Source organism: Saccopteryx bilineata, chromosome 4 (genome assembly GCF_036850765.1).
Source record: "Saccopteryx bilineata isolate mSacBil1 chromosome 4, mSacBil1_pri_phased_curated, whole genome shotgun sequence".
NCBI classification, from domain to species: domain Eukaryota; kingdom Metazoa; phylum Chordata; class Mammalia; order Chiroptera; family Emballonuridae; genus Saccopteryx; species Saccopteryx bilineata.
The window spans coordinates 166,548,670-166,564,150 of record NC_089493.1 but is presented as its reverse complement, the minus strand read 5'-3'; the positions used below and the strand labels follow the sequence as shown (position 1 = coordinate 166,564,150).

Below are 15,481 nucleotides of genomic sequence, written 5' to 3'. Positions count from 1 at the left end.
ATAACAAAGAATGAAAAGGACCTATATAACGAAAACTACAAGGCATTATTAAGAGAAATAGAAAAAGACACAATGAGATGGAAGAATATTCCTTGTTCTTGGATAGGAATAATAAATATAATTAAAATGGCTATATTACCCAAAGCAATATATAAATTTAATGCAATTCCCATAAAAATTCCTATGACATTTTTTAAAGAAATGGAGCAAAAAATCATCAGATTTTTTTTGATTTTTTAAAATAAATTTTTATTAATGGTAATGGGATGACATTAATAAATCAGGGTACATATATTCAAAGAAAACATGTCTAGGTTATTTTGTCATTAAATTATGTTGCATACCCCTCGCCCAAAGTCAGATTGTCCTCCGCCACCCTCTATCTAGTTCTCTGTGCCCCTCCCCCTCCCCCCAACTCTCTCCCTCCCTCCCTCCCTCCCATGTCCTCCCTCCCCCCATCCCTGGTAACCACCACACTCTTGTCCATGTCTCTTAGTCTCGTTTTTATGTTCCACCAATGTATGGAATCATGTAGTTCTTGTTTTTTTCTGATTTACTTAAAAAATCATCAGATTTATATGGAACTATAAAAAATCCCGAATAGCCAAAGCAATCCTAAAGAAAAAGAATGAAGCTGGGGGCATTACAATACCTGACTTTAAACTATATTATAGGGCCACGATAATCAAAACAGCATGGTATTGGCAGAAAAATAGACACTCAGACCAATGGAACAGAATAGAAAGCCCAGAAATAAAACCACATACATATGGTTAAATAATCTTTGATAAAGGGGCCAACAACTTGTACACAATGGAGAAAAGAAAGCCTCTTCAACAAATGGTGTTGGGAAAACTGGAAAGCCACATGCAAAAGAATGAAACTCGACTATAGCCTGTCCCCGTGTACTAAAATTAATTCAAAATGGATCAAAGACCTAAATATAAGACCTGAAACAATAAAGTACATAGAAGAAGACATAGGTACTAAACTCATGGACCTGGGTTTTATTTTTATTTTTATTTTTTGGGGGGTTTTCTTAAATGTTTTATTTATTTATTTATTCATTTTTTTAGAGAGGAGAGAGAGGGGGAGAGAGAGAGACAGAGACAGAGAGAGAGGAGAGAGAGGGGGGGGGAGGAGCTGGAAGCATCAACTCCCATATGTGCCTTGACCAGGCAAGCCCAGGGTTTTGAACCGGCGACCTCAGCATTTCCAGGTCGACGCTTTATCCACTGCGCCACCACAGGTCAGGCTTGGACCTGGGTTTTAAAGAGCATTTTATGAACTTGACTCCAATGGCAAGAGAAGTGAAGGCAAAGATAAATGAATGGGACTACATCAGAATAAAAAGTTTTTGTCGGCCTAGCGTGCGGAGGACCCGGGTTCGATTCCCGGCTAGGGCACATAGGAGAAGCGCCCATTTGCTTCTCCACCCCTCCGCCGCGCCTTCCTCTCTGTCTCTCTCTTCCCCTCCCGCAGCCAAGGCTCCACTGGAGCAAAGATGGCCCGGGCGCTGGGGATGGCTCTGTGGCCTCTGCCCCAGGCGCTAGAGTGGCTCTGGTCGCAACATGGCGACACCCAGGAGGGTCGCAACATGGCGACGCCCAGGATGGGCAGAGCGTCGCCCCCTGGTGGGCGTGCCGGGTGGATCCTGGTCGGGCGCATGCGGGAGTCTGTCTGACTGTCTCTCCCTGTTTCCAGCTTCAGAAAAATGCAAAAAAAAAAAAAAAAAAAAAAAAAAAGTTTTTGCTCAGCAAGAGAAACTGATAACAAAATAAACAGACAACCAACTAAATGGGAAATGTTATTTTCAAACAACAGCTCAGATAAGGGCCTAATATCTAAAATTTACAAAGAACTCATAAAACTCAACAACAAACAAACAAACAATCCAATAAAAAAATGGGAAGAGGACATGAACAGACACTTCTCCCAGGAAGAAATACAAATGGCCAACAGATATATGAAAAGATGCTCAGCTTCATTAGTTATTAGAGAAATGCAAATCAAAACTACAGTGAGATACCACCTCACCCCTGTTAGGTTAGCTATTATCAACAAGACAGGTAATAGCAAATGTTGGAGAGGCTGCGGAGAAAAGGGAACTCTCATCCACTGTTGGCGGGACTGTAAAGTAGTACAACCATTATGGAGGAAAGTATGGTGGTTCCTCAAAAAACTGTAAATAGAACTACCTTATGACCCAGCAATCCCTCTACTGGGTATATACCCCACAACCTCAGAAACATTGATACGTAAAGACACATGTAGCCCCATGTTCATTGCAGCACTGTTCACAGTGGCCAAGACATGGAAACAACCAAAAAGCCCTTCAATAGAAGACTGGATAAAGAAGATGTGGCACATATACACTATGGAATACTTCTCAGCCATAAGAAATGATGACATCAGATCATTTACAGCAAAATGGTGGGATCTTGATAACATTATACGGAGTGAAATAAGTAAATCAGAAAAAACCAGGAACTACATGATTCCATGCATTGGTGGAACATAAAAACGAGACTAAGAGACATGGACAAGAGTGTGGTGGTTACCAGGGGTGGGGGGAGGGAGGACGCAGGAGGGAGGGAGGGAGAGAGTTAGGGGGAGGGGGAGGGGCACAGAGAACTAGAGAGAGGGTGGCGGAGGACAATCTGACTTTGGGCGAGGGGTATGCAACATAATTTAATGACAAGATAACCTAGACATGTTTTCTTTGAATATATGTACCCTGATTTATTAATGTCATCCCATTAACATTAATAAAAATTTATTAAAAAAAATTTAAAAAAAGAAAAGAAAATACATCAAAATGAAAAAAAAAAGATATATAGTGTTACAAATAAATACTAATTTTGATCAAAATGTGTTTATGTGGGTAATTCCAATCTTCAAAACCTGTTCTTCATCCTAGATTAAAGAGTTTGCTTAACAAGAAAATAAATTATAGCATTTGATTATAACCTAGATAATAGAGTAAATATCTATGAATGTATATATATATATACATAGTATATATACATATATATACATATATATAACTATTTTTTTTTGTATTTTTTTTTGAAGCTGGAAACGGGGAGAGACAGTCAGACAGACTCCCGCATGCGCCTGACCAGGATCCACCCGGCACGCCCACCAGGGGCGACGCTCTGCCCACCAGGAGGCAATGCTCTGCCCCTCCGGGGCGCCGCTCCGCCGTGACCAGAGCCACTCCAGCGCCTGGGGCAGAGGCCAAGGAGCCATCCCCAGCGCCCGGGCCATCTTTGCTCCAATGGAGCCTTGGCTGCAGGAGGGGAAGAGAGAGACAGAGAGGAAGGAGGAGGGGGGATGGAGAAGCAAATGGGCGCTTCTCCTATGTGCCCTGGCCGGGAATCGAACCCGGGTCCCCCGCACGCCAGGCCGACACTGTACCACTGAGCCAACCGGCCAGGGTATATAACTATTTTTAAGGGAACAGTTCAGTAGGGTTAATCTTGATCACCTGGTTAATATAATATCTGACAAGTTTTTTCACTCTAAAGTTACTACTTTTCCCTTTATAATTAATAAATACTTGGGAAGAGACACTTTGAAACTATGCAAATATTATGAAAATAGAGAGAGAGAGAGAGAGAAGAAAAGAAAGGAATAGGCCTTGATTTGGTTGCTCAGTTGATGAGAGCATTGTCCTGATATGGTAAGGTTGTGGGTTTGATTCCCCCATCAGGGCACATACAAGAATCTACCACTAAATGCATAAATAAGTGGAAATTAAATTGATGTCTCTCTCTCCTTTCCTCTCTTTAAAATCAGTAAATTTAAAAAAGAAATAACTAAATATGTAATAAATGGGAAAAAGTAAAAAGTTATCCTTACAAAAAAATTTCAATTAATTAATGTAAAAGGAATCAGGGAAATAGAAAATCAACATTCAAATGCCACAGTATTAATTACCACAAGAAACATCCTGCAATGGATACTAAAATTAGTAAGTAAAAGTTTAAACAGAAACATAATATTTGCATAGTTTCAAAGTGTCTCTTCCCAAGTATTTGTTAATTTTAAAGGGAAAAATAGTAACTTTAGAGTAGAAAAACTTGTCAGATATTATATATATTAACCAGGTGATCAAGATTAACCCTACTGAACTGTTCACTTAAAAATAGTTAACATGGTAAATTTTATGTTATGTTTTCTTTATCATAATCAAAAAGGATTAACAGGGATATAAAACTGAGACTCATGGACATAAGTAAAAGGGGATTGGAAGATGGGGTTGGGGGAAGGGTGTAAAGAAGGACAAATATAAGGAGACAGAAAATGATTTGACTTTGGGTGATGGTTATACAACATAATCAACTGTTCAAATGCTATAGAAATGTTTACTTGAAACCTATGTACTCTTACTGATAAATGTCACCTTGTTAAATTTAATTTTCTAAATGAAAAAAGGATTAACATCACCAGTTAATATGACATATTGACATCATGTACCCCTTGATATAATGTACCAAGGACACAATATCATTCCTGTGGTGTTCTTCCCATTAATGTATAACATCAATCTAATCATGAGAAAACAAAGACAATCTCAAATTGAGGGACATGTTTGTTAACTTATTATGGTAATCATTTCACACTACATGTAAGTGAAGTCATTCTGTATACCTTAAACTTATACAGTTCTATATGTCAATTGTATCTCAATTAAACTGAAAAATTGAGGGAACTGACTAGTACTCTTTAAAAGTCTCAAGGTCATGAAAGACAAGGAAAGGTTAAGGAACTATCAAGGGTGGCCAAAACTAAAGAGACATAATTAAATGCATTGTGGGATCCTGGATTAGATCCTTAAAAAGAAAAAGGACATTAGTGAAAAAACTGGTGAGATCTGAATAAAGTCTGCAGCTTAATTAATAGAATTGTACCAAGGTTAACATCTTAATTTTGGTAACTGTGCTATGGTTATGTAAGATGTTAACATTAAGGGAAACTATGTAAATGAAGGGTATATGGCAATGCCATACTATTCTCACAGTTTTATATCTAAAATTATCTCATAATAAAACATTTTAAAAGAGTTTAAATTCTTATTTATTTTTTAAGTGAATGCAGGGGAGATACAGAGACAGACTTCCACATGTGCCCTGACCAAGATTCACCTGGCAACCCCTGACTAAGGCTGATGCTCTGCCCATTTGGGGCCATGCTCACAACTGAGCTATTTTTAGCACCTGAGCACGGAACCATCCTCAGCACCCTGGTTGATGCACTTGAATCAATTGAGCCATGGCAGAGGGAGGAGAAGAGATAGAAAGAGAGAGAGAAGAGGGAGGAGAGGGTGGGGAGAAGCAGATGGTTGCCTCTCCTGTGTGCCCTGACTAGGAATCCAACTGGGACTTCCACATGCCCATTCAACACTCAACCGCTGAGCCAACTGGCTAGGGCCGGGTTTAAATACTTTATAACTTAAAACTTCCAATGGAAATTAACATCTATGTGCATTGCAAAGTGAAATAGGTAATTGAAGCAATTTATCCACACCAGTTAGATATTTTTTATTAAATACTTATCAGGGCCTTTTTATATAGGAGCACTTCAAGGCATTTGGGTTATAACTTTGAATAATTACAAATAGTTCTAATGTCACTTGACATTAGGGAAAGGAAGTATTCTAATTATTCCCATTATTTGTGTTAATGTGCTGAAGGAAACCTGGACTTAATCTCCACTGACATATAGTTCTCTCCAAATACAAATGGCTCACATCATACACAGGAAATTAATACAGAGATGTTCTTCAGTATAATCATCAGTTTAATCACAATTGAAATTTTCTTGGGAACTTTAAATTTGAATAAAAATATTAGATCATCACTAGATCATCACTTATTCTAGTAGTTCCCAATATGGAGTCAGCGGCAAAATTTTCACTGATATAAGACAAAAATAATAATTTTTAAAATGGCAAAATACATTTTCCACAAAACTGTTTTTTAAATTTAAAGAACAGTTCTGTTATGAAATTGTTGCCTTACTATTTAATATAAAAATATTATTTTCTTGATGAAATAATGGTATAAAATGATAGGTTTTTTAATTTTTTAAATTTAATCTTTATACATAAAAAAATAAAAAGTTAACAAATCTACATCTCTGTTCATTTTGTGTATATGAGTGTGAACTTTACTGTTGTTTGAAATTTAGTCTTAACATCACTCATCTACACCGTTGTTTCCCTTATCATTGACATCAAGTCAGGCTCCATTAATTATGCTCACATCATCAACTGCAAGCAAATACAATTATGTAATCAAATGCAGTTAATCCAGTGCTTTTAGTTAATAACATTTTAACTAATTACTACTTACCCATAAAAGTTAATTCTAAGTATTTTCTTTCTTAAAGCCTCTGATTTCAACATACCTTAACCAATCCTAACCCCAGTACACTGGAACACAAAACTGTTCTATGTTTTATGCAAAAAAGACCTTTACTCCAATGAGCAGAATTATATTCTATTTTATGGAAAATACTGAATATTGATAAGAAAGACAATTTATTGATATTCTGCATTTGCTTCATCTATTCTCAAAATATTAAGGAAAACGTTGAAGTCAGGATAGGTTGTATCAATTGTGCACTTTCAACATTTAAAAAATATGATAACTTAGCACTTATTTTTAGTATATCCTGGCCACTAAGTAGATAGCTGGTGGTACCATTAGGTGTCAGTCATAATTTCAATAATAAGGCTTATGTCAATAAATATGATTGGTGTATTTGAGAAATATTTTAAGGGGTACTGCTGTACTCTTGGAATTCCAAGTTCAAATATTGTGCCCTCCTGTGCAAGACATATTCTTGTATATCTGAATTTATACACATTTGTATAAAATAAGGCACAGAATTAAAGCCTCATTAAAACAGACCTTTTTTTTTTTTTATGTTTGAGGCACGGTTAGTAGCATTGATAGCATCCCTGAACTATGTTAATTTTTAAATATTTGTTTCTTTAGTTTTAGAATGAGAGAACGTAAAATAGCTTATGAAGGCAAACAGTGATAATTTATAAAGAAGCCTAACTTGTGTCCCTACTCCATTTTACTTTATGAATGATTTGCTTGAAGATAACTCTTTTTCTCAGTTTTCATGTCATACTTCTGAATGGTCAGAGGGAAAAATGTCTTAAAATCTAATCTGGTAACATCTGAAAATGTATTTTTTCTTAAGGCCACTTAATTGGTATTAATTAACTTTTCCTTTATTTTTTTGTAATTATTCAATAGCACTTGTTAACTACAACGAGCTTAATTTATTATTTTCTCATCCACCTTTCATTCCCCACATGCAAATAACTGCTGTCTGATAAGGAGTGGGTCAGACATCTGTGTATAAAGAGAGATTTGGGACTTGCCTAAAGTCCCAAACAACCACTAAGAAATCTGCACTTAACTTTTTTCTTTATTTTATTTTTAAATTAAATTTATTGGGGCGACATTAGTTAATAGATTTTATAGGCTTGACCAGGTGGGGGAGCAGAGGGTAGAGCATCAGCCTGAGACTCTGAGGACCCAGGTTCAAAACCCTATGGTCGCTGGCTCGAGCCCAAAGGTTGCTGGCTTGAAACCCAAGGTTGCTGGCTTAAGCCCAAATTCACGGGCTTGAGCAAGGGGTCACTGGCTCAGCTGGAGCCCTCCCTTCCCCATCAAGGTATGTATGAGAAAGCAATCAATGAACAACTAAGGTGCCACAACTGTGAGTTGATGTTTCTCATTTCCCTGTCTGTCTCTCACTTAAAAAAAACACACCAGATTATATGGTTTTCAAGTGTATGTTTCTATGATGTATGACCTGTATATGCATTGTGTGCCCACAACCCAAAGTCAAATCATCTTTCCTCACCATCTATTTAGCTCCCTTTATCCTTTACTACCCTCACAGCTCCCTTTCCTCTGGTAACCACCATACTATTTCCTGTGTCTATGAGTTCCAGTTCTATATCCCATATATGAGAGAAATCATATGGTTCTTAGCTTTTTCCGATTGACTTATTTTACTTAGCATAATATTCTCAAGGTCTTTTCATGTCACAAATAGCAATATTTCATCTTATGGCTGAACAGTATTCCATTGGAGAGTATTCCTGAGCTGAATATCTTAAGCATATATCTTTCCTTTCTCCTATTTGCAAATAAGTCAAATTCTTGTTTTTTTTTACTGTTCTTTCCACCTGATTATTTTTGAGGACTACCATTTACCAGTTATTTGCATGATTATGAGTGATGGCATGCAAGATATTGATTCAAAGATATCTCCAGTCATCAGTGGACAAAAATCTAGAAATTTCTGAATAATAATAAGCTATATTTCTGTTTCTTAAACTTAATTGCTTCCTGATACTATACCAAAACTAGAAACTAGTGCTTTTCCCTATGCATGCACATTCTACTGGAAAATAATTTAAAGGCAAAATAAAAGGATATCTCTATGGAACAAAGCATTTCCAGGGCCAGCGCTAATAAACGTCCAAGGGAGACATAAATAATGGCTACATATAGCTCATGAATAAGAGCTACATATAGTTATCAGGTACTCGGTCATGACCCTCTGATCCCTGAGACCTATTCCTACCAGAATCTAGTGTTAAACTGGAAGCAGCTTCTGTTTTTCCCTCTTCAGTGTCATGGGGAAAGGGAAAGTTGGGCATAAAGCGCTTAAGAAAGCGGAACTCACTAGTGCCAGTGCAGGTAGCTGAGCACATTTCATAGGCACAAGGCTGGGATAAAGACCCATTGGCTCCTCTTTGTACCAGGTGGTTTGGGAAATTACAGTCATCGTAGAAATGCTCTTGAATTGTGATCTTTTCTCTGTATTTAATTTTCTGGTAGACCTGAATAATGAAAATCACTGTGACAGAGAGGAGAAAGAGAAAGGAAAGCACAGCCAGAGAAATGACTAAATATTTAGTGGATGGATTTACCCTTGCAGAATGTTTGGCTGGATCCCGGAACTGCAGGTAGGGCTCAGAAAAGCCATCTACCAGCAGGATGTTGAGTGAAGCAGAAGTGGAAAGAGCTGGTTGGCCATGATCCTGAACAAGAATGACCAGTTTCTGCATCATGGGGTCTCTCCCAGATATCTGCCGCAATGTACGGATTTCCCCATTTTGTTGTTGAACAGAGAATAACCCAGAGTCACTGGCCTTAAGTAGATGATATGAAAGCCAAGAATTCTGACCTGAGTCACCATCCACAGCCACCACCTTAGTCACCAGGTAGCCTGCCTCTGCAGACCTAGGCACCAGGTCATTGCAGGGCAAGGTACCATTCTGCAATGGGTACAAGATCATTGGGCAGTTGTCATTGTCATCAAGGACAACCACTCGGACAGTAACCTGGCTACCCAGTGATGGGAAACCCCCATCAGTTGCCTTTATCACAAACTGAAAATCTTGAATGGCCTCATAATCCATGGTTCTCAATGCATAAAGCTTCCCATTGTCTGAATTTATGGAGATGTAAGCAAAAACTGATAGGTCTCCACTTTTCGGAGGCAGCAAAGAATATGTTACTTGGGCATTTTCACCCAAATCTGAATCCTCAGCATGAACTTTGCCAATGAAAACCGCAGGGCTATTGTTTTCCCGAACAGTCAAGATGTAGGAGTCTTCCTGAAATACTGGGGGATTGTCATTAATGTCAGATATTAGCACCTCTATTACAGTCTCTGTGGACAGACTGAGTGGTCCGGTATCCATGGCAACAAGGGTAATATTATAGCCTGAGATCTTCTCCCGATCCAAGCTTCTGTCAGTGACCAGCGAGTAAGCGTTCCTGAATGTAGGTTTGACGGCAAAGGGAAGGTCTTCTTTGAGGAAGCAAGTGATTCTCCCCCCCACTCGAATGTCTCGGTCTCGGATAGAAAAAAGGGCCACTACAGTTTGTAGCGGGGAGTCCTCAGGAAGAGGGCTGGACACAGAGGAAACGGTCACTTCAGGAGGATTGTCATTCACATCCACCACTTCCACCAGGACTTTGCTGTGGGCAGAGAGCCCTCCTCCATCGGTAGCCTGGATGTCAATGTCGTATGTTTCAATCGCTTCAAAATCTAGGGGCCCTCTCAGTCGAACCTCTCCAGTTTCAGAGTCAATCTGAAATGTCTGGAGAATTGCTTCTGAGTTTTGAGCTAAAGAATACGTTATTTTCTTGTTGAAGCCCTCGTCTAGGTCCGTGGCTGTCACTGTGGCCACCAAAGAACCGTTGACGTTGTTTTCCGGTACCTGAGCGCGGTACACTAGTCTGGAGAACTGGGGCACGTGGTCGTTGACGTCCAGGACCTCCACGCGGATGTGGGCGGTGCCAGACTTGGGCGGGGACCCGCCGTCCACCGCTGTAATTGTCAAGTTGACTTCTGGCTGCTCCTCTCTGTCCAGGGGTTTATCCAGCACCAGCTCCGCGTATTTGGGCCCGTGGCTGCGGAAGCGGGTGTGCAAGTGGAAATAGGCGTTGGCGCTCAAGGTGTAGTTTTGGAGACCGTTGAGGCCCACGTCCAGATCCTGGGCGCTCTGCAGAGGAAAACGGGAGCCCAGGGGGGTGCTCTCCGGGATCTTTAAAAGAGGCTCCTTGTTTGGGAAAATCGGGGCATTGTCATTGATATCAAATACCCTGACCTCGGCACGGAAAGACTGCAGGGGCTCCACCAGGACTATTTCAAAGTGCAGGACGCACGGGTCGGCTCTGCCACAAAGTGACTCCCGATCCAACTTCTCCTTCACGAACAGATCCCCGGTCTTGCGGTGGAGCCGGAAGTGCAGTTTGTTGCCCTCGGAAACCAGCCGCGCCCCGCGCGCAGCCAGCTTCCCTACCTCCAGCCCCAGGTCCTTAGCCACATTAGCCACAAACGAACCGCTCTCCATCTCCTCCGCCACGGAATAGCGGATGGTTGTCGCGCCCCCCGCAGAAATGCACAGAAAAAGGAGAAGAGATCCCACTTGCCTGCTTTGCAGTATTCTGCGCGCAACTGCCATCCGTTCTCACAAGCGCACTCCCTGCAGCGTCCACCTGTTGCGGATATGCTTTCACTTTTTCACCTACAGCTTGGTGCAACCGCGGCCCTAGGCTTAGCTGGCCTTTGAGCGCAGCGCCGCCAATGGCAAGCCGAGTCCTGTAAACTGTCTTGCACTTGGAAGAAAAATTGTACTCCCCAGTCTATCGAATGTATTAATAGGTATGTTCTCATTCCAGAGAGTTAGAGGTTGAAAGTTTGTTGCCAAAGCAACGGCAGATTCGCCTCGTAATGCCCTTTCAGAAGAAAGGTCCTTGGGAATTGAGAAACCCATGAGGATTCTCGCTCAAGCTGAAGTCACCGTTTCTGTGAGCCAGCTGGGGCCTCGCAAACCGAGGAAAAAGCTATTCAGCACACTCCACACAGTCCGCCCAAGGGAGAGGCAAAAAGACTTGCAGTGTCTTCTGGACCCCCAGCCAAAATGGGAGTGAGGGAAGGTGGCTTGAAGAAAGTGATCAGTAGGAAAAGGAAAGGAAACAGGCAGACGTTATCTTTCAGAAACGTGGGGTCCTGTGGGTACACGGATAGAATTGGTCAACTAGCCTCTTGATTTGAACAAAATCATTCTTTTTCCCAGGACACCCAATAGCTTAGAAGCAGCTGGCTTGGCACTTAAATGATTATGATGGCAGTAATACTCATTTCTATATACTGGCACTGTTGAGTGATTTACATGTATTGTCTAACTTAATCCTTGCCACAACTCTAGGGGGTACATTATTATTATTATTATTATTATTATTATCATTATTTATTCACAGACAGAGAACTGGGGCTGGAAAGGTTTTATAACTCCCCCAATACCTCTTATATGATACATATTAGAAAAGAAACTCAATTCAATATTGCCTCACTGCAAAGTTTATGCTCTTAATCAGTATATTCTTCTGCTTCCTGGAAAAATATAATGAATAAAGTAAATGAAGGCAAATATTTGGCTTTGGATTTTAAAGTAAATGAAACAATAGAATACATACATATACTTCAAATGACTTGAAATTTGGCCGATACTTGTGGAGCATTTCTTTTACAGTCATAGGATCATAGAATGAGAATGATAAAGCACCTCAGAAATATAAAGTTTAATCTTCCCTTCCCCCCACCTCAATTTTTACAAATAAAAAAAAACCCCTAAGACCCAAATGATGAAATTACTTGCCCAGTTCACACAGTGTAGGAACTAGAACCTGTCTCCTGACAATCTGCCTCATGCTCATTACCAAAAGCATTTGGTGATTTCCCATTTGTGCTCAGCATTTCATTCGCTAGATGCTATAGAAACAGTTTCTGCCACTTTAGAGAAGTCTAAACCACATCTTCCAAGTGAGAAAAAAGTGAATAAAAAATAGTGTATATAACATTAATGACATGCTGACATAAAGAAGTTAACAGATCCTTCAGACTTGATTAGCTCTTTTAACAGCTGGCTTAAATCTCTAACCAGTTTAATTTCATCTCTCTAAGGAAACTGTATATAAAGTTTTTCAGAAGGCCATCTTTTTATTATGGCAAATAATAGCACTGCAGAAAGTAACCTTTTGAATCTAATTTCTTCATTTTTTAGCTCAAGGTGAGATCGACGTTGCTGTGTTTAGTTCTAGTTCATTCATTTCCATTGCTGTATGGAATTTTGTGTATTGTCAATGCCCTTGACCACAGACCTTCAGGAACAGACTTGTAGTTGAACAAAGTTGTATCTTCTGGCTTATTGCAACCAGGGAGACTACACACCACAGAGAATCATGGTGCATCTCACTAAAAGGGTGTTAGAAAGGCTTTCTAGTATTTAGTCTTGTGAAAGGTAATTTAAGAGTGGTTTGAAGCTGAACTTTGCTCTGGATTGACTGCTTTCAGAAACAGATTCAACTACTCAATATACCATTATCCCATTAATATACCAATTAATATGCCAATATACCATTAATAATCTTATGTAGCAGGTGGGAAGAATGGGAGGAAGTTAAAGCTGTGATTGGTAACCAAGCTGTGACTGGTAATTCATATCAGCCAGGATAGAGAGATCATTTCTGTGGCTTGGACAGTTTTTTTCCTGTCTTTTTAGACATAATCATGGAATGCACTTGTTTTTCTCTTGACCCATCAGTCACAGAGTAGTCTTTTCTAATGTTGTTGAGCTGTGCAATCGTTTTTGCTCAATAGGAGAACACTGTAGCCTAGCTCAGAGTATCAGGCTGGCTTTTAGCTGTCACAGACTTTTGTCTTTTTCAGTATAAATACAGTAAAATTCACTTACTCATTCTATTGTTCTACTGACATATTGTTCACAACAGTATGACATTGCACAGTACAGCACTTTGTGCACATGTGGCATTGGTGTCATAGGGTATGCTCTTTTCAGCTTTGCCTGATATTGCCAGACTGCTTTCTAAAAGGCTGTACCAATTACATTCTCATTAGCTGTGTAACTTCCAGTTCAAATCTTATCAGCACAGCATTGCTAGCTTTTAAAAATTTTAACCATTCTTGCTATCTCACTGTAAACTTAATTTGCATTTCTCTGCTTATTAATTACTAATAAGATAGGGCACTATTTAATATAATTTGGTCATCTGGATATCTCTTGGGTAGGGGAGAAGGTTTTTCAGTTCTCTTGACCCTTTTTTACATTGGATTGTCTTTTTCTTATTGATTTGTAGTAGTTCTTCAGATATTCTGAATATGAATCCTGAGTATCTCTTTATATGTAAGAAAAAGAGACATGTATATCCTTAGTCAATACTTGTCTATAAAGTTTTTGTTAAAAAAAATTATTTATCTGACTGATTCACACATTATGCAGAAGCCTGTGGTATCTCAGGAAGTCTTTCTTTTGAGATATAATTGACATATAAAATTGTTAGTTTTAGATGTATGACAATAATTTGATATTTGTATACATTGTGAAATGATCTCCCCAATAAGTGTAGTTAATATTCATCACCACACATAGTTATAATTTTTTCTATTGATGAGGGTTTTAAGATCTATTCTCTTATTTAAAAGCTCTCAAGTATTGCTTTAGAGTATTAATTTTGCATTTTATCTAACATTGCATATTTAATGTTAATGTACAAATACTTTATCTGTTATATATACACATTTATATGTGTATATTTTTTTATTTTATTGATTTAGAGAGAGGGGAAGAGAGAGAGAGACAGAAACATCAATTTTGGTTGTTCCATTTATTTATTCATTCATTTCTTGATTGTTGTATGTGCCCTGATTGGGGATCAAACCCACAACCATGTCATGTCAGGATAGTGCTCCAACCAACTGAGCTACTTGGCCAGAGCCATATGTATTATTTTTATGTTTGTATTATCTCTAGAAAAAATCAATAAAATTACTGATATGACTAATGAAAGTGAGTATTTTTAATGTTATTATTCTGAAAGAATAATTACATGTAAATATCAACATTTTAATAAGTAGAAATAAAAGACTTTTCCTACCAGACCATCAATAAACTTTCAATAAATAATTGTTTTTGTATTAATGCACTAGTCTTAAACTCCCCACCAAAATACCACATAGAGATTTCTTTCCTGCGCGCATAGCATTTCCTTGAATTCCTTTCTTTTTTTTTTTCTTTTCTTTTTTTTTTGTATCTTTCCGAAGCTGGAAACAGGGAGAGACAGTCAGACAGACTCCAGCATGCGCCCCACCGGAATCCACCCGGCACGCCCACCAGGGGGCGACGCTCTGCCCCTCCGGGGCGTCGCTCTGTAGCGACCAGAGCCACTCTAGTGCCTGGGGCAGAGGCCAAGGAGCCATCCCCAGCGCCTGGGCCATCTTTTGCTCCAATGGAGCCTCAGCTGTGGGAGGGGAAGAGAGAGACAGAGAGGAAGGAGAGGGGGAGGGGTGGAGAAGCAGATGGGCGCTTCTCCTGTGTGCCTTGGCCGGGAATCGAACCCGGGACCCCTGCACGCCAGGCCAATGCTCTACCACTGAGCCAACCGGCCAGGGCCTGAATTCCTTTCTTAACTGTCTGAATCTCACCAATTAAAGTTTTCTTTAAGGCAAGGATCACTTAATCATTTTTACATTCTAACATCTAGTACCTACCTTGCATAAAGTGCTGTTTACTATTTTAATGAGACCGATTTTTCTTTTTTTTCCCCTTTCTGTGTGACAGAGACAGAGAGAGAGACAGATAGGGACAGAAAGACAGAAAGAAAGAGACATGAGAAACATCAACTCATAGTTGCAGCACCTTAGTTGTTCATTGATTGCTTTCTCATATGTGTCTTGACCAGGGGGCTCCAGCAAAGCCAGTAACCCCTTGTTTAAGCCAGCGACCTTGGGCTCAAATCAATGACCTTTGGGCTCAAGCCAGCGACCATGGGGTCATGTCTATGCTCCCACGCTCAAGCCAGCAACCTGGCATTCAAGCCTAATGAGCTGCGCTCAAGCCAGCCATCTT

At 39.6% G+C, this 15,481-nt stretch overlaps 1 protein-coding gene across 1 annotated transcript; it reads right to left on the bottom strand.

Annotated features, from left to right (window-relative positions):
* Positions 1-8,563: 8,563 nt before the first annotated feature.
* On the bottom strand, positions 8,564-11,017 carry PCDHB1 (protocadherin beta 1). Its single transcript, XM_066278033.1, has one exon. The coding sequence runs from the start codon at positions 11,015-11,017 to the stop codon at positions 8,564-8,566; it is 2,454 nt and encodes an 817-aa protein (XP_066134130.1).
* Between the last annotated feature and the right edge of the window lie 4,464 nt (positions 11,018-15,481).

What these genes read in the sequence shown, in the direction of transcription:
- PCDHB1 (XM_066278033.1), bottom strand. Translation starts at nt 11,017, where the DNA reads ATGGCAGTTGCGCGCAGAATACTGCAAAGCAGGCAAGTGGGATCTCTT.